This window comes from Dipteris shenzhenensis, chromosome 28 (assembly GCF_047967505.1).
Source record: "Dipteris shenzhenensis isolate YYH24624 ecotype China chromosome 28, Dip_SZ_1.0, whole genome shotgun sequence".
Classification (NCBI taxonomy): Eukaryota; Viridiplantae; Streptophyta; class Polypodiopsida; order Gleicheniales; family Dipteridaceae; genus Dipteris; species Dipteris shenzhenensis.
The window spans coordinates 47331619-47357166 of NC_141623.1; the positions used below are offsets into that span (position 1 = coordinate 47331619).

Sequence of the window (25548 nt, forward strand, 5' to 3'; positions counted from 1 at the left end):
AACCCTGTTCAAGAGGGTATACAAGCTGAAAATGATACATGGGACTTGGTGCATCTACCTGCAGGCAGAAAGGTTTTGCCATGCAAGTGGGTTTACAAAGTCAAAGTGGATTCAAATGCTTTACCGAGGTATAAGGCCAGATTGGTTGCCAAGGGATTTAAGCAGGAGAAAGGCATTGACTTTGATGAGATTTTTTCCCCTGTAGTCAAGATGACTACTTTGAGAGCAGTGTTAGCTCTTGTTGCTCATGAGGACATGGATTTATGTTAGATGGATGTGAAGACTGCTTTTCTTCATGGAGATCTCCATGATGAGATCTATATGAGTCAGCCAGAGGGATATGCTGTTAAAGGGAAAGAGCAGCTTGTGTGTAAGCTCAAGAGGAGCTTGTATGGACTCAAGCAGGCACCAAGAGAATGGTACAAGAAGTTTGATGCCTTCATGCAGTCCCAAGGGTATCATAGGTGTGAGACCGATCATTGCTTGTACACCAAACGGGCAAAGGATGGCAGTTTGATGCTACTCATTCTATATGTGGATGACATGCTGATTGCCAGTAAATCTCAGCATGAGATTAGTGCTTTGAAGAAACAACTGCATAAGTCTTTTGACATGAAAGACTTGGGTGATGCAAACCATATTCTTGGCATGTGGATTACTCGTGACAGGTCCAAGGGACTTTTGTTTCTGTCACAGAAGGAGTACATTGACAAAGTACTGCAGAGGTTTAAAATGGAGGGGGGGAAGTCTATTAGTACCCCGTTGCCTCCACATTTAAAACTCAGCAGTAAGGACAGCCCCAGATCAGATGATGATAAGGCTGAAATGGCCAAGGTTCCGTATGCATCTGCAGTTGGTTCTTTGATGTATGCCATGGTTGCCACTCGTCCGGATATTGCTTTTGCGGTGGGAGTCATCAGCAGGTATATGGCAAATCCAGGCAAGCGGCACTGGGAAGCAGTGAAAGGTGTCTTGAGGTATCTCAAGGGTACCAAAGACTTGTGCATATGCTATGGTAGGCAGGATGCATTGGTGCATGGTTTTACAGATTCAGACTATGCAGGGAATGCAGATAACCAGAAGTCTACTACCGGTTATATTTTCATATTTGCAGGAGGTGCTATATCGTGGGTGTCTCGGTTGCAGAAATGCGTTGCACTGTCAACTACTGAAGCTGAATATGTTGCAGTCACTGAGGCTTGCAAGGAAGCAATATGGCTTACTCGGCTGGTGGGAGATTTGGGCATTACAGGAGATATGCCAGTTTTGCATTGTGATAGTCAGAGTGCTATCATGTTGGCAAAGAATCCGGTCTTTCATCAAAAGACCAAGCACATAGATGTGAAATATCATTTCATCAGGGAGGTACTGGAAGACAAGCGACTTGAGCTTGTGAAAGTGCATACTGATGATAATCCTGCAGATTTGCTCACTAAGAGCTTGCCTACAGAGCGGTTTGCACATTGCCGCCACATCATGGGATTAGGATGAGACCATTCTTATTTTATGGTCTTGTATACAGTAACTGTATATTGCTGTAATTTTTATTCTTTTCTCCCCTTTAGGCACATTGGCCTTTAGGTGGGAGGTTGTTGGGGTAAAGGCACATTGTCACCCCTTTATTAAAGATATGACACCTATGACTGTCTTAAGACAGTCATAGGGTGAAAAACCTAATCCTAATAAAACCTATGAGTTTGTGGTGTGGCTCATCACTTCACACCCGCATCTTTTGTGTCATCTCTCTATCTCACTCTCTCCCCGTTGTACTTCTCCCTCTTTCCTTCACTCTCAATTATGTCCCAGAAATCAAAGACGATTATGTTCTCCTTATTCCTGAGCGTATTCTAGACCATCGACAACGAGAGACTCGACATCGACTTATCACGGAATTCCTTGTTCTTTGGCGAGATTTGGATGACTCCGACGCTACTTGGCAATCTGATGAAGACTTACAGCAGTACCCTGACATTTTACAGCAATATTTTCAGAATTTACCGTGATATTTTCTACATCAGTTCATTATCTCCACCAGGGTCTTATTTTGAGTGGGAGGGGATGTCACGATCTGTGACGTATTCCTTTCTCTATTTCTAAACTTATGGATGGTTTGATGAATGGACACTTGCCCTTTCGACGGGACACTTCCTAATGAGGCACAACCCTTCACAAGAGACATCCTATTGAAGAGACATTCCTATTGTTATGTACCCTCTCATCAAGGGTCACACCCTTCACAAGGGGTACACACCTCTTCATGCACATACCCTTTGGAGTACACACCTTTTCATGTGTGACTCTTCACTCTCTATATAAGAGAGGCCCAATTGTATGGATGACAACAACATCTACCCTACAGACATTCAAGCAATACAATTATTCCTTGTTCTCTGCTATCTCAGTCTCCTTTCTGTTCCTTAGCACATTTCTAAATATAGTAAATCTAGGATTTCTTACATACCGAAGACTGAGTGGAGGCAATTTGAGCGGCTACAAGTGACTATGGGGTCCAGGATGATTCGCAGTAAGCCCTCAGTTCCACGTCAGATAGTACAGACAGAGTTCACCATGACTCCCCTACAGATTGATGCCATCTTTCAGATAGTGACTTTCATCCACAGAGTCTGGGACTTGCCTCGATGGAGATTCCGAGATTGGCCTTGGAGTCATCCAGATGACTAGCAAAGAGTAGAGCAGACACATGGTATGCACAGATATCCACATGGTTTAATAGGCACGGTATCCAGATGGACACGGTCCCCCCCTTTTCAGTACATCATGGATGCACCCCCTAAGTCGATCCCGCAAGATGAGATCAACCGTATCATACAGTTAGATCTCCTTCAGCTCCATACGTCTCGAACTTGGAGGGAGAATCAAGAGCTCCCCACCAAGTCCCAGTTTTACCGCGGCCACTTCCTGAGAGTATAAGAGGAGGGATTCATCAGCAGACCCCAGTATCTCGAGGACAGAGGAGTCTCGCATAAACTAAGGATTGCCATTGGACAGATGCATGTTTCGTCTCATCAGTTGAGGATCGAGACGGGGAGAGTAGCAGGCATACCCATGGAGCAACGGATATGTATGCTTTGCACACTAGGAGTGACTGAGACAAAGGAGCATTTCCTATGTGCCTGCCCAGCCTATTATGAGATCAAGGAACAATACCATTGCCTCTACCACGAGGGGAGCGGCTTCTGTCCACACTCATGATTGATCCACTTCGAGGACCAAGTCTGCATTAGGCTATATCTACTTGAGATGCACCGACACAGGGAGACCCTACTATGACATATTAGAGAGCAACAAGAGGCGATCATGCCACAGGACAGAGAGGCTGATAGAGCACTACGTCACGTCACAGACTTCTATGCATTTGAATCAACTCTAGAATACAGAGGGATGGAGGTGGAGGAGATAGCTGACATGCAGGCAGCCTCGATTAATGAGAGAGGGATGCAGAGACCACCTGTAGCACGGAGAGTGACCAGAGCACACTCTGTTGAGGTCTGTCCTATCACAGCTTTCCTCAAGGGAGATCGCCCGAGGCGAGGGGTTACTCTGAACATAGCCCAGCAGTTCACAGATCGAGGAGACCACGTCTCCCTCTGCCACCATAGCATGACACAACCCGACTGACACAGATCCACAACATTTTCGCTGCTCACAGACGAGCCACCACGGTGCCAGGCTTTGGCTTCTGAGCCTGAGTCTTAGCTCTCAATATGCTACAGCTCTCAAATAGTTGCTAGTCTCTGGTTATGTGTGATTTGCTCAAGCTATTGAGCTCTGTAGAGTTATCAGTTTATCAACTTATCAATTTTCCAGTTTATCAGTTTAGCAGTCTTAGCACTCAGCAAGGGTCTTAGTGCGTCCTTGGCTTCAGCCCACAATGGCTTGTATGGGATACCCTTTTGGTTGTGTTTTCTTTGTCTTCTAGGCCCGCGAGGCCTCCTGCAGACGTTAATATACCTCTCTCTCTCTCTCTCTCTTTCTTGACAGAAGAAATTCGTTCAGATTTCAGCAAGGGTCTTAGTGAACCCTTTGCTTCAGCCCTCAATGGCTTGTATGAGTTACCTTTTGGTTTTGCACTTTGTCTCATAGGCCCGCGAGGCCTCTTGCAGAAGTTAATACATCTCTCTCTCTCTCTCTCTCTCTCTCTCTCTCTCTCTCTCTCTCTCTCTCTCTCGTGCTGACATTGATACAGGATGCTGCCACCAGATCCTTTCCTACGACCCGATCTTCACGGGTACGAGATGGGAAGATGCCTCAAAACCCTTGGTTTGATGATGAGTGCAGAGAGATGCGAGCCCACCTCACACGGGAGCAAGCCTTGGGTCAGTTGACGTCACATGAGGCACACAGGATCTTTCAACGGTTGACACGCCGCAAGAGACGAGCCTTCCTCACACACAAGATGGATGAGATCATTAGATCATTTCGCAGGGGAGACCCGACCACTCGAGATATCTTGCAACCCATTGGAGAGCCACCGCCGTGCTAGGTTTCGGTTTCTGAGCCTCAGTTCTTCAACTCCAATTTTTGTTTGAGTTTTTGAACTCTATAGCTTAGCTTAGCATGGCAATCAGCAAGGGCTCTAGTGCATCCTTTGCTTCAGCCCATTGAGGCTTGTATGAGTTTCTTTCTCTTTGGTGTACTTGGTCCCATAGGCCTGCGAGGCCTCCCACGGACGTTAATCTCTCTCTCATATGATATGATATGATGTGACATGTTTTGTACCTGACTTCGCTTGAGCTATTGAGCTCTTTACTTCAGCATTTTATTTCAGCATAGTACTCAGCAAGGGCCTTAGCACGCCCTTCCCTGTGGTGTATTCCACACTTTGTCCCATAGGCCCGCGAGGCCTCCCACGGGCGTTAATCTCTCTCTCTCTCTCTCTCTCTCTCTCTCTCTCTCTCTCTCTCTCTCTCAGTATTGGGTTTACCCAAGAGATTTCAGAATCTTTCGAAACCCATATGGCAGCTTATGCTTAGGTACTGATGAGAATATAAGTGTAGCTTTGGTTACTAAGATCGTATTCTTCTTTTTTTCTCATTTACTAATTTTGTATAAAGTCGCTTACAAACTTTCTTCTTTCCTCTGTTCTTTTGCTTGTTCCATTAAAAGATAATAATTTGTAAGATTGGATAAGGTATACTAGCATACCCGTACAGGCACGCTGTCCCACAACCAAAGGCAATCTTGGGTAGGTAGCTTGATGAAGGGCGTTGAACGTTGTTAAGTTTATCATTGGTGCTTGCACGTAGTACAAATCATACAACTGCATACAAGCTTGTACAGCGGAACCATATCTTACATGTGGATGCAAATCAGTTGCACACCGAGGTATTGTTGATGTTGCACAATCAACTAGTAAGGGCAAGATAAATCATCCAAATTGGAAAAAAAGCCCAAATTTGTAGAATTTGGTTCGTGTCTTCATACATGCAATCTGCACCCCTCCTCTTTGCATCTCTATTTTAATGGGAAGCAGTTTGGATGCTCGTTGGGATTCTACTTGCAGGTGCTTGTCTGCATTTTTCTTAGACTGTAGTACCATGGCATCAAGAGAAGGGCAGGGGGGTCTATTGGATGCTTGATATACGCGCTTCCAGATCTTCAGAAGAGTATTTCCCAATTGAGCAGATTCATGCATAGCTCCAACACACATCATTGGTAGTTGTGAAACCTGTCTTCCCCTACTTGAAGTCACCCAAGGTTTGCATTTAGAGATAGTGACTAGGCAGAATGTTATGACACTAGAGTGTCACATAGAGACAACATCTCTCTCTCTCTCTCTCTCTCTCTCTCTCTCTCTCTCTCTCTCTCTCTCTCTCTCAATGAATTATTTAAAACATAAAAAAACTAAAGGAACCACTTACTATTATGTACCAATTCCTACAATGATGCAACATTAAATTCCTTACTCAATTTAACTCTTTTTTCAAAACTAAAAGAAAAGCGGGCTGTTCAGCTCACTGCTTTTTGTTTTCAGGTTATGTTCATTTTAAACATGCCTAAGGCTGATATATCGGACTTCATATCTACGATTGTGCAACCTTTTCTAATTATTTTCTTTGATTAAACCCCTTGTGTATTAGCATAGTGATCAAATTACTACATTGAGTTATGAGTCAATGTGAGGCATTTTGATAATTTGTAAACCACTATATTCAGGTTGTTGACGTTGAAATATTTTTGTTTAAGCTTAAAAGCATCTCTTACCTTCTCCAAGAAAGTCCAATAGCTGGTCAATGCACAAATCCTGCAACTCTTTCATCGGTTTGTTGTTCTTAAGTAATGCAACCACGTAGTTTGCAAGTAGTGTAGGATTAGCCTCCGTCCTGTGTGTTCATTTGAGAGCATCATTAGGCAGCCAAGAAAGCGCTACACGATCTTACGCAGATCTATTGCGGCGAAAACCCTCTCTAACTTTCCTTAAGGCATCACTGGCAATTGTATCCCTCCTTATTGTCTGTTACTACAGGCAGAAAAAATAGGCTCAGCAAGGGCGATCTGCCCTGACACCACGTTTCTAACACTTGAGCTAGCTGAATAAAAGCATAACGATAGTTGCGAAGCGATGGAAGCATTCAAAGCGAAACAAAGCGATCGGGGACTGCTTGGCTTCATGGATAGATTACTTTCAGTTGAACGACAGTAAGAGAAGAATGGCATACAAGGGTTGCAAATGGTTGACGAGATAGCGAGTGAGAGGCGTGTCATCAGTCTTCATGTTGTTGAAAGCAGCGCAAGCTCCGAAGCTGCAGACCACCTCTACCCCATGATCAATGCTGAGCAAAAATGTAAGCAATACAGAAGAAAGATCGTTCAAAGACCCAGTTATACATATTCGGGAAAACACAAATTTTTATTATATTTCTGGCCCTACAAACGTCCTGAAGGATGTCTTGATTACTGAGTTGCTAATTAGGTCCATCTAGTGATTTCACAACTTAATATTAATATATTCATCTCTCCTATCGCTCCAAAAACTAAAATGCATTAATTAGTTTTGCCGCTCACTCCGCTCCTCCCTCAATATAGGTTGATTGGATTAATTAAGCCTCTCTCTCCCTCTTCAGACTTGCGATCTCCCCTCCCTCTACAGGCCTGCACTCCTCGATATCCCCTCCAGGCTGCCGTCGCTAGAGGTTGTTGCAGCCCCCCTACAAGCTCCTACGCTCTCATTCTGAAGTCCTATCCTGCCTTTTATAGGGACCAGGATGTCGGTGCATGGAAGAATCTAGATGTTCGAAAGTCTCTAGATGCATTAATTCGGGCGTCCAAGCTTACCTTAATACCTTTGTTCAAAGTGCTCGGCAACTAATTAATTGACTTTCCAATTTTTTCACAGTGGGGGGACGTATTTAGATCCATAGTTTTGAAGTGAGTTCATTTGGTCAATTTGACCATGCAAATTGTGGTTAGTATGAGGTTTAAGTGTGGTTTAGTAGTAGTTTAAGGGCTTCTAATGTGTTTAGGGTTTAAGGTTTTTGTTTCCTTATGGAGGTCTCAAATGTTCTTGTCTTTTGTTTGTCCTCTTGTGGAGGTCCTAAATGCTTTTGTTTGTTGCGTATTTCTCTCTAAAGATGGAGGCTCTCTTTGTCTCTTGTATGACACCACCTTTATATTACTCTTTCCCAAATAAGCAAGCCCCCACTTTTATTTAATGGTCCATCTACCACAAACACACACACCTCTTTTCTCTCCTCTCTTTCACTCATCTACCTTTCCCCATATTCCTTCACCTTCACTTGCTTTTACTCTTTTCCTTTCCTTCCAATTCACACCTATCGTTTCCCTTTTATAAGTAATTGGAAATACTTATCGAGCTACTTTACAATTAGACTTATAATGACACTCCAAAAGGTAGGGCCTTTTGTGGGATCCCCACCTTGTTTTTCTCACACATCACACATATACAACCATGTGGTTATCGGCACAACCACATGACACTAAACAGGGGTCTTCTGAGAGAGGCAACTAGCCTAGGTGGGCAAACACCCAAACCGCCTAAGGTGTCATTGCTCCGCAGGTAATGAACATCCCTTAAACACCCAAACCACATGAGGTATCGTTGCTCCACAGGTAAAGAACACCCCTCAAATACCCAAACCACCTGAGGTGCCGTTGCTCCACAGGTAAAGAACACCCCTCAAACACCCAAACCGCTTGAGGTATCGTTGCTCCGCATGTAAAGAACACCCGTCAAAAATATTGGGTTACAACTAACCCATATGAACCTTAATGCTACAATCTCATGCCTTCTCTCCTCCCCTTACACAAAATACATTCCCAATTCAAAGGCTAATGATACTATGCATCCAATTGCTATAGCCTAAAGATGCAACCAACCCTTTGGCCTTCTACCTCTGTCAATGGCTAAAGGATCATTCAAAGAGCACTAAAAGTGCTTAGACATTAACGCCATAGCCAAATGGCAACTTAGAATTGGATGGATGGAAGTTCTCCTTTGAAGTTTTTAGTTACACCTTCAACTTTATTGATGTGAGGGAGCACTCTAGGTCAAAGACAAGGCTGCATCATTTTGTCCCTACAACATCATGTAAATATTAAATATGCATAGCAATCTATGCTCAAGGGAGAGCGTGTGCTTTCGGTCTTACATTGTCCCACTCAACCATATGGCAAGCAATACCCTAATGGAGGGCACCATCACACTTGCTAAAGTGTCATAATGTGTTTGCATTAGATGGGAGATCAGTTTGACCTTAGTTATTGCTTACTTCCCACAACATGCTTTTATGCCGCTAACCCTTGCATCACAAGTGTCAAGCACGATTAAATTCCCATCAAAATCTGAAGTAATAAGATTGCCACCACCATTATCGGTGGTTTAACTTAAGGATCAATTCCCCCCAACATTATTGGAGGTCAATTCTCCCTTCATCATAACTCGCTTCACCTCACAAGAACACAACATGGCTTCCGCACTTGCACTGCAAGCCTAATGGAATTCCCATCCAAATCCTAGGCAACTAGATTAGAGACACATTTAGACTCCTAATTTAATTCCTTTGGTCTTGTGTATATCTCTTAATAAAGGACGTGTCAAGACTCAAGGTTTATCACCCTATATGCTCCTGGTGGCCTTGCTCATAGCTTGGCTCTTGCAATTGCTCCGTAAATTGTGTAGGCCTTGATTCTTAGATTCTTTTTGCTGCTCATGAATCATGGTTAGGTTTCCTCATGGCTCGTCTTCTATGGTGTAGTGTTCTTGGTTGCACGATCACCTTTCCTTGGGGCTTGATGCCCACAAATGGTTGATGGTAGTGTGGTGGCAAACTCCTGGAAGTAGTTTGAATTTTGGCTCTTTGTAAAGGGATTCTTGGAGTCTTCACCATGCAATAGCCCCAACGGCTCTTCTACTTCTAGCTCCTTGCCTTTTCTTGGGAAAAAAATGGGAGCTCGTTCGAGGATGAGGGAGGGGGAGGGGAGGAGGAGGGAGGGGGAGGGGAGGAGGAGCAGGCGTGGAGGAGGAAGGGAGGCAGACGTGGAGGAGGGAGGGAGGGGGAGGGCAGGAAGAGCAGGCGTGGAGGAGGGAGGGAGGGAGGGGGAGGAGGAGGAAGGGGAGGAGGGAGTGAGGAGGGGGAGGGGGAGGAGGGAGTGAGGAGAGGGAGGGGGAGGAGGGAGTGAGGAGGGGGAGGGAGGGAGGGGGAGGAGGGAGTGAGGAGAGGGAGGGGGAGGGAGGGAGGGGGAGGAGGGAGTGAGGAGAGGGAGGGGGAGGAGGGAGTGAGGAGGGGGAGGGAGGGAGGGGGAGGAGGGAGTGAGGAGGGGGAGGGAGGGAGTGAGGAGGGGGAGTGAGGGAGGGGAGGGAGGAGGGGGAGGGAGGGAGGGAGGGAGGAGAGAGAAGGAGGGAGGGAATTCAAATTTTGAATTTTGAATTTTGAATTTGTTGGTTCCCACCTAGGAGTAAGAGTTGTGTAAGAGGTGTAAGAGGTGGGGTCACTTTTGGGCTTAACCCACCTAGGGGTGAGAGGGGGTTAGGACTTTTTGGGACCTACCTTGGCCCTTTCATTATAGGACTAATCCATTCCTTATGAGGCCCTTTTGAGATTCCAATTCTCCCCTAATGAACTCACCTTCTATAGGGAACATTGAAAGCATGCATTGAATACATGATCCTCATAATGGAACTTGCCTTCAACAATGACAGGTATTGAGCTTTTTTCCCACTCTTAAGGGCGCTAGCACTATGCAATTAATTTTAAGTGTAATTAGCCTCTTTGCTGTCTCGAAATTCAATGAAAAGAGTTTTGTTTTCCAAATATCCCCTAATTGCAAATCGAGACAACAATTCAAGACCTATGCCACATTAGGTTTACAATAAGAGAACTAACCTAGCAAGAGTCTGCAATATTGACATCTTCAAAAGAAAGAGTTTTACTTTTCCCATTCGATCTAAGATTTTTTGTTCAATCACATCAACTTCTTTTTTTCCGCATAGCTACCCTCTCCTCAACTAGAAATGTAGTTTTAATTCTTTCAAGTGCTCTCTTTACATATGTATTGAATTCAACCTATATTGTATGGAAGAAGGAGACATTGTTTGAGCTGTACAATCATCTGAGATGTTGGGCAATACTCTATCCAAATGGTGCCCTTATTAACTTCATGTTGAACAAAATGATAGTGAATTGCTATATGTTTTGTTGTTTTGAGCTAGACGTAGTCTTTTTTTATACTTATTACACTCTGATTATTGCATTTCAGCAAAGTTTCAGGAGGAAGAGTGTAGCCAAGATTGGAAAGAAGCTACTTTAATCAAATCAACTCTCCTGTCACAAATGATGCTACCATATACTCTGCTTCTGTGCTGGACATAGCAACACAGTGGTGTTTCTTACTGGTCCATGAGACCAAAGATTGGTTGAGAAAGAAACAACTATCGCTAGTTGATTGCAACATAGCAACACAGTGCTATTTCTTGCTGGCCCATGCAACCAAAGATTGGTTGAGGAAGAAATAATTACCGCTAGTTGATCGCATTTGTGAGAATGAGTTGGCCCAGTCTGCATGAGAATAGCCAATAAGGGAAAGAGTAGGATGAGAATCCCATCTTTGATATACCAGATCATGTTCCGCAATGCCCTATAGATATTTTAATACACGCTTTTCCACTTTACAATGACTTTGTTGTCCGAGTGAGTTTGCAGAATAAATAATTTCAGGTTGAGTATTTGAACCAACAAACTGGAGGCATTGCAAAAGGAACATGATCTTTGAGCAATGAATCAGTTTGGTCACAATGATTATTGTTGGACACAACCACTGAGGGAGTGGATACTGAGTTGGTATTTACTATGGTGACTTTGTCTAAAATTTCCATAATGAATTTAGTCTGGCAAAGAAAGAGGATATCCGAGTCACGAAAATGTTGGACTTGAAAACTGAGGCAGGAATGGATTTCTCCCAGGTCCACCATCTCAAAGGAAGAGGATAGTAGGACCTTAGTGCTATTGACAAAAGAAAAATCATTGAAAACCTGAATGGTGTCATCCACATACAGAGCAATGATTGTAAAGGACTACTAGTCTTATTTCAAATAGATGTTTGCAAGGATGGTAAGTTTCATGTTAGTTTTATTAAGAAGCAAAATTTTTATATTGGTGTCGAAAGTTTGTATGCCCTAATAAAAGTAAATGTTTGAAACTTTTATGTGAAAATTTTTGAAGTTTCGCTAGGGTTTACATATTTTACTTGAAAATATACAAAATTTTGCTATATGCTATCAATATTGTGAAACTTAAAAAAATAGCTCGATAAACTTTCACCAGTATTTTATATTAATACATAGACATACCTTCTATAAAAACATCCATGGATGTTTGCATCTGAGGAGAAGGGATGGAACTAATCAATCTTGCGATACCAGGCTCGAAATGCATGCTTCAAGTCATAAAGTGCACGATGTAATTGACAGTCTGAGAGAAACCTTTAGCGACCAACCGTGCTTTATATCTGTCAAAGGTACCATCGGCTTTGAGCTTGGTCTTATAGACCCACTTGTACCGAATAGGCTATCATCCCTGTGGGATTTCTATGAGAATCCAGGTGCCTTTGGATATGAGAAAATCAAATTCTGCCTATAGTGCATCCTGCCATTGAGCCTTTTGGGGAGAAAGCATAGCTTCCTTGAGAGATGTGGGATCTTCAACAATGGAAAGTGTAGTTAAATTTTTAGGATGAAGAGGAAGATCAACAAATATATCAATTCCCTTTTTATGAGAAATAGAGGGAGTAGTACTTTTCTAAGATGCAGCTGGGATCCCTCCAGCTAGGACAGAGGTGGGGAGAACATTTTGAGCATGTAACGGAGAGCACAACATCTGCCTAGAAGATCTCCAAAAGACCGGCATGAATCAATGAACAATGTATAGCACTGAGGGTCATTCGATTTTTTCGTTTGTCAATTGGATTTTGCTGTGGAGAGTAAGGAATAGTATGTTCATGTTGTATGCCTTGACTGGCACACACTAATCATTAAAGTCATTGGATTCATATTCTCCACCATTGTCGATTATAAGGACTTTCATCAGCTTACCTATTTGTCATTCAACAAGCTTGTGGTACTGTTTGAAGGCTTCAAGAGCATCTGACTTGTGTCGAAGAAGGAACACATATGTTAAGTGAGAGAAATCATCTATGAAAGTAATATAATACTTGTGGTGATGTCTTGATCGAGGGAAGGGACCAAATATATCTAAGAAGGGTAAAAAATAAGGAGGGAACAAGATTATGACAGTGTAGGTCAATGGGCGAATATTCCCCCATATAGAGTCATAAATATTAGCCTTGCTACCACTTTTAGGGCGAATTTATCAAATTTGAGGCTTTAAACATTAGCGCACCTTTATTTTTGGGCTAATTTATCAAATTTAAAGCTCAAAATATTAGCCCAATCAAATTGGGAAAGCCTCTAAATTAACCCTTGGGCTAAAATTCGCCCCTAATTTTTTACCCTGTATTTAAGTGGACTAGCTAGAGAAGATCGGATGAGGAGACATTCCTTGAAGAAGTAAAAGGTTTCCTTTGATGCTTTTCGATTGCACAGTGTTTGCATATGCCCATTCTTGATGATTCTTTGAGTCAAATGCCTGGAGCCAATCCTAAGCAACTGAGATCAATGATTCAGGAAAAGATTGTATGTGCAGAGCGACAATGCCATATCCAACTTTCTTTGTTGCCAGACGCAATGACTAGATTGACAAGGTCATGGATGAGGGAAATCTCAAAGAGGTTGCCTTTTCGGGGTGTTGTAGCAACTGTGTTACCATTCATTTGTAGATTTTAGGCTTTGTGATGGAAATCAACAAAGAGACCCAAATCAACAAGACGTGCTACCGATATAAGATCCCTTTGAAGATCAGGGACGTGAAGGACATCTTGTAATATGAATGTGGAGGAACTAGTGTCGAGATAAAGATCCCCGATACCTTTGACCTTACAAGTAGTATCATCTGCAAGATGTACTGACCTTTGGGTTAGGATCTCTTGGTAGTTATGAAGCCACTGGGCTTGATAAGTCATGTTGACAGTGACCCCTGAGTTGATGATGATTAAGGTTTTCCCATCATGAATGGAGAGAGCGTGGTTAGGTGAAACATGATGTTCGATGTAATTTACTTGCTCTTGAGGGTGTAATTAACAAGTACATGCAAACAAATGCTCAAGAACTGCAATCCAGATTGCCAATACCTTGCCCTTACGACAGGTAGTTGCATGGTAGCTACGATAGGAACTCGTAGAAGACGGCTGTCATCATGTTGCGAACCCTTCTGTGAACTCCAACTCAACCCAGGAAATTTGCGCCTCATTACAGATCGAAGATGGGCACAGAAGACTGCCATCATGATGGTATGGAAGAAGTTGAAAACCATTAACTGGATGTGGAAGTACATGCCCTTGCAAATCTACAAGATAAAACTATGTCGATCCGCAATCATGAAAGATTCAGAATGGACTCGACCATTGCAATTTCAACTTCTGCGGCATCCTTCCAAGGCGAGTGTTGAATAGAAGAACCAGTTACCTGTGCTCAAAATATTTTTTCTTCAAGGCCAAATCCACCCTTCGCTTGTGCCGTGCTTGAACCTCCAGGGTGAGATAATAGCTCTCTAGGGGTCCCTCGACAACCCAAGATTTTCGTAGATGAGATTGATTGCTTGGAGGAGGAACATAGAGTTCCCAAGAGTGTCATTCACAAGATGGTCATATTGCATGAGGAACTGTGGGAAGGCCTTCCATAATATAAGAACCCACAGTTTGCGAAGTATGTTGCTGAAGGCTCCTACTGTGTGAAGTATCAAGCCTGCATCCTGGAATCCCTGTGTAAATATAAAGTCCTTCAAAGATCTTAGACTTTATCTCTTGTAACCTTGGATATATATCACCCAGGACTTTTTTAGGGGTTGACCACCCCTCTAATACAATCGGCTATTCAATAGAACTTGAGTTAAGTAGTAAATTGTCTTCTTTGAAAAAAAAATAGTAAATCGTCTTTGTATTCATCCATACTTAGATACAATGGTGGTTTCTTTTCAAAATGTAGAAGAGTAAAACTTGGTTGTATATTACCCGGGTATATAACTTTAGGGGCTGATCACTATACATTTGGCTTTTCTATATAACTTGAGTTTTAAAGCAATCATTCGCCATTTATACCTCCTTGGGTACGATTGCTTCACTCAGCTAGACCTTATAATTTGAAAATGTTGCATTTAGTTGGATTCAAAGATTCAATTTTCTTATGACTGCTTCACTTATGACATGCGATTAGATGGTAATTCTAACCATGTGATGTGTTCATATAGTCTATCTTAGCTTAATGCTAGTTCTCATTCTAAACTATTGTTATGACACCCTGATAAACTGACTAAATGCTAATCTAAGCTTGTGAACTAGATGCAAAGTCATTATTATTATAGTCTAATTCCAGCTCAATGCTAATCTCAGCATGTGAATTAGATGGTCCCTCATGCACAATCGTTGTTATTACAGTCTGATTCCGACTGAATTCTAATCTGAATATATGATTTAGATGGTCCCTCATCCATAGTCATTGTCACTAAAACAAGCTTGGTAGTTGTTTGGGATTAGTATACTGTTTGGGATTTATATTTTTCCTTGTTTGGGATTTATTGATTGGCATTTACTGAAACAAGCGCGATGGTTGTTTGGGATTTACTAAAGGTGCTCGCCTCTTTTAGACAGTACTTTACCTGTACTCAGTAAAGTTTGCAAAGAGTGGTGTGTATGAGCTTGATTTGCAAGCTTCGATACATGCAGGGCTTCAAGAGAGCATGAGTCTTCAAGGCGTGTAAAGTCAGAGTTGCTTATCCAAGTCGATGGTGTCAATAATAGTACCAGTGGCAATGAAGATGGAGAAAGAAAATAGTCATGGTCCTGGCAGCAACAAACTTTCCTTGGGATATTGATGAAGCACTTAGGTGAGGGTGTTTTGCTATTTAAAGAATTTGAAATATGTAAGTATAACAGCATAGGCAGTAAGAAGTAATTCATAAGATACCAGGAGAGTACGTTTTGATACATGATTTTCATTATTTGTGTCTAGTTTTTCATCGTTCTTGCTGCTTTGTCGTATTGTCATGGTGAGCTTCAATTTTGGTTAAGAGCCACAGTAACAACCTGAAACTGATTGGTGTGCTTTTTCAAATTTTTTGTCTGTGTGTTGTGTGGGGGTTATTTATGGCTTCACAAGCAAAGACTAGAGAAGAGGATTTACATACCTCTTCCAAATGAGGAGAGCCGACGTGAACTGATTCGTATTAATCTCAAAGGTGTTGAGGTATGGTTTGTAACTTTCAATCACAGGGTGCATTTTGATCAAGACATATGTAAATGCAATGCAGTGGTTTAATATTTGACAAGGTTAATAAATGTTGATTGGAAATTTGTAAACAGGCCTCATATGCAGCTAAGTACAACAGGGTAGTTGGCAAGAAAAGATGGAATCTTTTGTATGCCATAGTGAATAATACACCATTGGTTTGGCTACCCATTAATAGAGATGGGAACCATTCCATTGTCTTGGAGATGGAAGTACAATCAATTAGGCCCTGTATCGATTTTTAGGGTGGAGAGGAAGTCGTAGCAGGCAAAAGAGTTTCATGAGGACATCTACGATTCTTGAGTCTTGCCTCATTCTACAGAAGATCCAAATTAAAAAAGGGGTTTTGCACAATGGGCAACCTGTCCCACAGATTTCTTAGAGAAAGACCAAGAGAGCACTTGCCAGCTATTAAAATGGTTAGAGGATGCCTTAATTAATACTCAAGTTTTTGTGCGCCCTCATTTTTCTAGACCATTCATGGGGGGATAGATGCTACTTGCAAGTCACTAGGGGCCATTTCTGAACATGGCACAAAGTAGTAGATTTTGAGACAAAAAATGGAGATACTAAAGATGCCACTATAGGATCGATAAACGAGAGAGCAAGTACAAGGTATAAGAGTCGATAGTTATCAGCCATCACGTCAACTAGATTGAAATGAAAAGAAAAGTACATAGTACTTGTAGGTAGACCCTAGGACTAAGTGTCCTAGGTGTCACATAGGACTAAGTGTCTTATGTGGCATAAAAGGCACAAAATACATTAAGTGCCTATAACTATGCCTACAAGGCACATACCAGGGCCCATAGGGCATCACTAGAATAGGGAGAAGATGGCCTACAAACCCCCCTCCATGGTATGGGCTGAAGTATTGTGGAAACGTCTCAGAATACCTAGTATTTTCTGGTCATGGTGGCACATGTTCATCCAAAAGGATATAGCCACATATGAATGTACAAGGTATGTCAGATCATGTAACAAATGAATCCAAGTGTAAAGCCTGTCAGAAGACTTCAAACTTGGGACGAGGAAATGCCTTTGTAAACATATATGCTATGTTGTCCTCTGTGGGAAGATAGGACAACTCTATGTCTCCTACTGACAATTGCTCTTGAACATAATGATAGTGAACTTCAATGTGCTTTGTACGTGCATGAAACACTGGGTTATGCGCAATGGCCAAAGCACTCAGGCTATTAGTGTAGACCATAGTGGCATCACCTACACTAAAGTACTGTGGCATCACCTACACACACATGAATTCGAAGAGAAGGTGAGCATGCGCATGGCGGAGGATGCAAGCATTCTTGTGGTGGGGGAATCCTTGATTCCTAGCTTTACTTTTAATAAGATCGGTGCTAATTCACCTGGGAAGCAGTTGCTGATACATCCACTGAAAGCACCGAGGGCGTGCATCAAGCGAGACCCAAACCCACAGCCTTGGCAGTGAAACTGACTGAGCAGGTGGACTGTAATGCCAATCGATCCCTCTCGGAGTTTCTTGTGGAATGACGTCTCCATGCTCGAGATCATTGTTACACCGTCGCAACCGCGTCGTTGGTGTCAGGGGATCATAAGGTCCTTGCGAGTGCGTGCGCATGCATGCCTACTGCGAAGATAACAATCATAGAAGTCGCTGCCAACCCGACCACTGGATGAGGTTCTTAACTAGGATTTCCGCAGTCTCTCTCCCGTAAGCAGGGTGCTGGGGATCGGATCGCATTCGATGAAGTTCATCTTAAAATCCACGGATGTGCCTCCTCACCGTAGCAATCTCCTCTCGAATCTCCTCCGAAGTGAGTGCCACTACGTGCAAACTGCCATGTGAAGTGCCTCTGCAATGATGGCAAGGAGCGGATGACATGAGCATGCCCCAAACACTTTTTGAAAAACAATCAATCGCCAGATCGCAAATTCCTTGCATGATGGTAACAATGTCCATCGTGGTCACCAATGTGTAGCATCATAAATATGCATAGATGCTACGGGAAACAAAGATAAATGATATGTGTAACATCCATGAGAATGGAATACAGATAATGCAATATAAGAGACATACATCGAAGATCACTATATTTCGGAGAAATATCTCGCACAACAACTGTGTACAGAACAACATCATAATGCTAGTAATAGCATGCGCACAGAACCATCTGATGGCGGTTAGGGAAGTGGCTGTTGAAGACCCAACCGCTTGGAGATCCAAACGGCCAACCCTTGCAGCTAACCTACCCTCGCACACCCCTCTTGGTCACACTGCTGCTAATCCACATGGTTATGCAATAATAGCTTTCAACATGCCTCTCATGCTTCCTCACCTCTACCAAGCTAAAATGTGTACAAGCGACAACTTTGCCATAGAAGACTCCACTGCATTGACGCTGACATAGTAGGATCTTCGCCATAGTAGGCTCCACTGCTTTGATGCCACTTTTGCTCACGAAATCAAACAATGCAACATCTTTGACACAATCGAGATCATGGGCAGATTCCCAAAACTCCAAAAACTTCCACGAAACTGAGCGTGTAGTTTAGTTATAGTGTAGTGTAGCCTCAAGATTGCATCAGGATTCCATGAAAAGAATTAATCATCTAAATCTCTCCTTGCTATTTTAGTTATAGCGCAGTCTTCTTGCTAGTGCCATTTAATGCTGCTGGTGCAATTTTTCTTATAGAGGATAACAACACAACGGATTAAGGGATCGATGATAAAATATATGAAAACATCTAAGAAATAATCGATAAACATAGATAGAACAAGGGCATCTCCTTCTTCTTACTTGGCGAGAATTGCAACAAGGAATATGAATCATCTCCTATAAGATACTGTGGAGATCCTTGTGATAGGAAATAAAACATTACTAGACATCCTTGCTATTAGGAAAAGGATGAGAAAAATCCTTAGAAATCAAAAAAAGAAATTTCATCGCCTGCTATTAGGCAAGTGATCATCTGGGAAAACAAAGAACATCCGAACATCTAGGAAACATAAGCATTTGGGCATCTGGAAGTACAAAACAACTGGGAATAAGGATTGTCTAGGAAATGCAAGCATCTCGGCATCCGATGAGCATCCAAGAAACATAAGCATCCGGGCATCAGAGAAACACAAGCATCAGAGATGAAACAACATATGCTCCCAAGGAATGATCATATTCATGTACTAGACGCATATATATAGTTGAGGCCAAGGACTGAGTGTGGATGAGTTATATATAGCTCTATCATCTTTGTCTTAGGAGATTGAGGCGAACTAGTTGAGTACAAGGATTGAGTGTGGATGAGCTATATATAGCTCTATTATCTTTGTGTTAGGAGATTAAGGCAATAGATTTGGGTCTTCTTCCTTTATTCTCGGGTTTGCAGATATGGCAGTCTAAGAGAGGGTTTTTTGTGTCCCAACCATGGTATTTCGAGGCATTTGGTATGGAAATTAAAACTATAAGACGAGTATAAGACTCTCACATATCAAATGGACCCACTGGCTAGAACTAATTGGGTGAGCAATAAGAAGTAGCATTGAGCAACCACACCACATGTATATTTGAAGACTTATATTCTCTCTGCTTCTATTTCCCATACAATTTCTATCAAATTAAATGCACATCAATAATTGTGTCAGTCCTTGTCAATGAAAGAGCTTTTCTTGAGCACCATCAAGATATTTTATGGCATACTTGGTATATGTTGATGAGATGTAGGCAAAGTATTTGCTAATGTATAAGGGATTATGGCCTATCTAAAAAGTACTAAGCAAGTCAATATCATCAAGTACTGAAAAGGATGTGGATAAGAAAGCAACAAGAGTCATATCCCTAAAATTGCACAAACGATAATTCACTTTTTGGTAGGTTCTATGTCCTCGAAAGAAGTTATGGGATGAGTTGAGGGGTTGTACCTCGATTGTATGGAGTGAGGGCCTCAAGCTATTTGATTACTCTAAGAGCCAAGTTGTTTAGCCTACGATCTTCTAAGGAGGAGAATTTAGTGATTTCATCAACGAACTACATAGCATTACCACTCTGCTAGCCGGAGGATAGCCGCCATCAATGTGAAAATGGAAGAGGAAGATGTAAATGTGGTTTTCTTAAATAGCATGCTTGAGCCATATGAGAGACTCATGAAAATCTTGAAGCATCTACTCGAACCCATGACGAAGACCATCCGGTCAGTGCCTTACTTGATAAGGAGAGGAGATATGGCATCCATTGGCATCCCTAAATTGGTAGGTCCTAATGGGATATGGTAGAAAAAAAAAGGTCTCTAGCTTAATGAAGTGTAAGTAGTGTAAGAAGAAGGGTCATGTCATACTACTATATTAATAGTAATGTAGGACTATCTATTTTTATTCAATACTAGTATAGTAGAATACTAATATAATACTATTCTATTTCTATCGTACTATTCTATTTCTATAGTAGAATACTAATATATTACTATCTTTTTCTCTGTTACAACTAGTGTAATTGTTAGAACGAAGGTGGTATTGATGGTTTAGTACTAATCTGTTTCCCAGTAGTACTAGAATGGAATGCAACTGGATTTCATGTTACTCAAGCTACATGGATGATTTTTTCCAATTAGTTTCGATAAGAAGCGAAACTTTTATATTGGTGTCGAAAGTTTTGTATGCCTTGGTAAAAATAAAGTTTTGAAAAATTGGCCAAGATTTGAAACTTTTATGAGAAAAAAATTAAAGTTTTGCCAGGATTTACAACTTTTTCTTTAAAATTCAAAAGAAAATAGATAAATTTGTAATATGTTCTACGGATATTGTGAAACTAAAAAACTAGCTCAATAAAATTTTGCCAAGATTTTATATTAATATAGAAGTATAGCTTCGATAAAAACACCCCTATCAAGCTACGAAGAAGTCTAGGAGTGTACGTGTCCAAGATGTAATTTTTGAAACTCCTAGCAATACCTTTTTTAATCCCCATGTGAAGAAAGAGCACTAGCATGGATCTGCATAGGCCTCATGTGGTAATTCCACCAACGATGTCATGGTAGATAGACATCTCACGTTTGGTGAGAACCCTGTGGAGGATGACCCCATGGAGGATGTAAATATTATGGGTTCTACCTTGGTTGTTGTAGAAGGGGATGAGGAGGACAGTGATGATGAGGTGTTGGAAAGGGTAATAAGGCAAATGGAAGAAATTGAGAGAGATCCAGCAAAGGGTGGTTTGGACCTAAAAGATGGAGAGGGAGGGCATGAAGGTAACATGTGTCTTTTGCATTCTTCCTTTTTTTTTGGGTATTTACATTACATAGGGATTATAAGTAATTGACGAATTTGTAATTTGTTATTTGTTTCACAAGGTAAAATCACCTCAAAATATGCGGGTCAAATGCGGCTCCTACTTCGATGAAGAGAGAAGTAGAGCAAAAAAAAAGAAAAGCTATAAGATCCTTGTACAGCAGCTATAAAATGGGTATGTGCTTAATTTTTATTGTACCTAATGTATGCTAACTGGACTTTAATTTACACTTTAGAGATAGGAACCAACCTGACTCAGATAGTTTTGAAGAGGCAGTACAGATGTTGGTGGATGCCATTGTAGACCAAGCTGTGAAGCTTCTGGGCAAGGATGTTCTGGTAGAGGACATCCTAGAACGAATGATGGACAGACAGAGCCCGACAGCTAGAAGGGCATCTCAAAAGGGATGATGGACAACCAGAAGGACGTTCTAGAAGGAATGAAGGACAATGAGAAGGATAAGTGTGAATGTGCACAATAAGCACAAAACGAGAATACTTAATAAACATGCAAGTGATGCAATTTGAAAAAGAAACAGATATGAGCAATTAAATATATAGGAATACTGCTATCTATCTATCTATCTATCTTTACATATATATATATATATAAAAACTAGTAATCAACTGAAAAAAACCCCAAGAGTCACAACAAAACAATCATAGCAGGATGCTATAAAGCAAAGGCATACCAACCACCCCAAAAGAGATCATGGGAATAGATGGAGGGTGGCTACAGAGCAAAGGCAGCTATGAAGTAAGCATGGGGGGGGGTTCTCTCTCTCTCTCTCTCTCTCTCTCTCTCTCTCTCTCTCTCTCTCTCTCTCTATTTCACATACGCACGCACGCACAAACGTATGTTTTTAAATGTAGATCTCAAGTAGTGCATATTTTTAAACATGATTAGATGTTTAGATTACGCATTCATCAATAATGGTAAATAGCTTCAATACAACTAGGTACATATCTTTAAGTACAAGTTGACCCAATCGAAATCCTCTTCTAAGTGCTTAGTTTGATTTCACATATGTATGCAAGTCTGAAAATAAGATGTTGCAGTTGGACCCAATAAACTAAGAACCAATGTCATAAGGGAGTAAAACTTTACAACTGTGTGGAAGGTATGTAGTCACACCACATTTAAAAAGTTTCATGGTCATGATATCATAATTAGTATCTATATTCCAAACTTTAAGGCTCAATTTATGTGCAAGCACATTTCACCATTTCGGAGGAACACATGTAAGGGGTAAATAATTTCACAAGTCATGGAATGCATAGTGTGCGCCTAATGTGCAATCCAAATTAAAGTGTTTATTGTAAGTCTTAGTTATCTCATTATTTATGTGATGGAGTTATAATTCAAATTTATGCTCACTAGCATAAGATAAATGACTTTTATAATTTGATAATAATTATGTATAATCTCATGATTTGTACAATTAATAACTAGAGACCTTCCATGCATAAGCTAAAAAACGTATTCTAGTACTAGTATATTAGAGCACTAATGGAGTAATCATATAGTACTATATTAATACTGATATAGTGCCATCTATTTCTATTAAGTACTAATATAGTGGACTGTTTGTTTCTACTCTAGTACTAATATATTAGAGCAGTAATATAGTATAGATATATAACACTAAGACAATATTATCTATTTCTTTATAGTATTGATATAGTACTAATAGAGCACTATTCTAGTATTCATATAGTAGACTACTAATGCCTATTAATATACTACTAACATAGTACTATCACAGTACTAACATAGCACTATTTGTTTCTATTCCAGTACTGATATATCAGAGCACTAATGTAGTACATCTCCGTCTCCATGCTAGTTGCACATGTCTGGCAGTTTGAGAAGGTGTATGGGATCAACAATCTGGGACTTGTGGCATTGCTCCAAAAAGAGGTGGTTTTTGAGTCAACTTGTTAGCACGATAGTTGGCTGAATACGCAGTGGACCAGTTTGCCACATATGATGATGCTCGCGATGCATTCTTGAGATGGTTTCCTAGGGAAAAAATGATTCCGCAAACTCTAGATAGATTGCACTACTTGGATCAGGGAGATTAGGATGTGGACGAATATGCGTCCAAATTCAACTTACTCATGCAACGTGTGCCTGCAAATGAACGGCCTGCTCAGGAGGTACTCAATGACTTCTTCATTTCGAGGCTATCATGGGATCTGTGGACAACATTGGCCATAGTTGAGGCCATAGTTGATCAGACACAAGCAACGCTCGAGGCGGTCATGGCACAAGCAGTGCGGGCGGGGGATTCGTTGCATGGGAGGACATCCAAGAACCGAAAATCCACGAAGAGTAAAGCCAAGAAGAAGATGCCAAAATCCAAGAAGTTAGACGATAGTGATGCAGACATGGAGGTGACCAGCTCGGAAGATACCAGCTCAAAGGAATCTAACTCAGAAGCAGAAATGAAGACCCATAGAGCCTCTAAAGGGGGCAAGGGCACTTCAGTGGCTTCTGGAGAAGGATCAATACCTTAAGGCTTGAAGGGTATCTGGTGTGCTCATTGCTGCAATCCTGGTTACTCCGCAGTCGAGTGTGCTCTTAATGCGAATTGGTGCGCGGTTTGCTTGACTAATACGCACAACACAGAGGAATGCCATTGTAATGGGCACGGCCAGAGAGCAGTTGGTCAGCAGCAAGATGCAGTTGTGTCTTTTGTTCAAGAAGAGCGGCAACAGTAAGCGTTTCAGCCACAACAGCAATCGTTTCAGCCACAGCAACAGACGTTCCAATGAGGTAGAGGCGACCGTGGCCGTAGAGGCAGGGGTCGGTCAAAATTGATAAAAAACCTCTCTATTTTGCTTGGGTGAAGGCCATTGGCGGAACGAATGCTTGGAGGCTGAGGAATGGAATCGGCAATGTGCGGAGCGCCAAAAGATGTCTGAGAAAATGCCCAGCACTTCGATGGCACACATTGTTGATGATGTGCCCAGGGATTAGTATAATCACCCGTGCTGATACCAAGTTGCAAGGACCCCGACTCCCAAGAAGGGTGACAAGCTTCTAGATTGTCCAACCCAGAAACACATCTGACACCAAGCTGTTTGCGAGTTGGCGACGAAGGAGCCACCATTAATGCCATTGGCAGAGTCCGCAACGATGCCCAGTGAAGCACGTAAGGTGCAGTTTGTGGAACCAATTCTCCAATAAGAGGTGGAGACTCAAGCCAAGTTCATGCTACACTTACCAGGGAATGGTCCAAAGGCAGTCGAAGAAACTCCGTTGGTTGCAAACCAAGCCAAGAGGTGGGAAAATTCTCCCCAAAGGGAGCCAGGGTTGGAGTGCATTCTAGAGGCACCGATCCAAATTTCACTGGGAAGATTGCTTAACCTGGTTCCAGAATTCCACTGGCAATTGTTGCATTCCTTGCACACGAAGTCTAAACTAGAAGAGGTGAAGCTATGCCAAGCTGATTCATGCCCAGTTCCAACAGTCCCTCTGACTGACATGAGAATTCCGGTTATATCCACAAAGGCACAAGGGCGGTGAAGCTATGACAAGCTGATTCATGCCCAGTTCCAACAGTCCCTCTGATCGACATGAGAATTCCGGTTATATCCGCAAAGGCAAAAGGGCGGGCTTTCTCTCTCTCTCTCTCTCTCTCTCTCTCTCTCTCTCTCTCTCTCTCTCTCTCTCTCTCTCTCTCCTCTCTCTCCCTCTCTCTCTCTCTCTCTCTCTCTCTCTCTCTCTCTCCTACCCTTGTATTTTGAAAGGATTACAATTAAGAGATCAAATAGAGATATGCATTGCATCAAGAGGTCGAGAGAACAGTCATCATTTTATTTAGATGGACATGTAGTGGAGAAATGATATAGATTACAGATAGGGAAGCATAATGAATATATCAATGGTATTTAATACATATTTGGCAACACAAATAGACTAAATTAGAATGGGTGTGGCATCGCTTCAAATCAATGGCATGAACAGTGTGATGATTATTCATTTTTAATAGTGCTGGTTTACATAGCTATGTGCAAGATGAGAATAATACATTCTAGAGATTTGGCAAGTGTGAAGTGCCATATTTAAAGCAAAGTTTTTTGTTAGACAGTTGTACCCTTCTTATGCTTCTGAGCACTAAGAAGAATGGCCGCCACTAAAGAAGTGAGTGTTGTATATGCAGTGATTAAGAGCACCCCATCTAAGTATAAGAATGGCCGCCACTAAAGAAGTCAGTGTTGTATATGCAGTGATTAAGAGCATCTCATCGTGCTTGGTTCCGAATGTTAGGAGCACCCCAACATACCCTTTCAAGTATAAGAATGGCCGCCACTAAAGAAGTGAGTGTTGTATATGCAGTGATTAAGATCACCCCATCGTGCTTGGTTCTGAATGTTGCGACATCGAGATATGCATCAATTGAAT

The 25548-nt window shown here is 41.8% G+C and overlaps 1 protein-coding gene across 3 annotated transcripts in view; it reads right to left on the reverse strand.

The window, feature by feature from the left end:
- LOC147883628 (zinc finger CCCH domain-containing protein 27-like) overlaps window positions 1-6823 on the reverse strand; it is a 67673-nt gene extending 60850 nt beyond the window's left edge. For all 3 annotated transcript variants that reach the window (XR_015543754.1, XR_015543755.1, XM_087399302.1), the window contains exons 1-2: window positions 6681-6823; window positions 6226-6344 (exon numbers count right to left, since the gene is read on the reverse strand). Coding sequence is in view for 1 of the 3 variants with exons in the window: in XM_087399302.1 (XP_087255428.1) it covers window positions 6226-6344; window positions 6681-6736 (175 nt within the window). In the remaining 2 variants the exon portion in view is untranslated. The remainder of the gene's footprint in view (window positions 1-6225; window positions 6345-6680) is intronic.
- Window positions 6824-25548: the final 18725 nt, after the last annotated feature.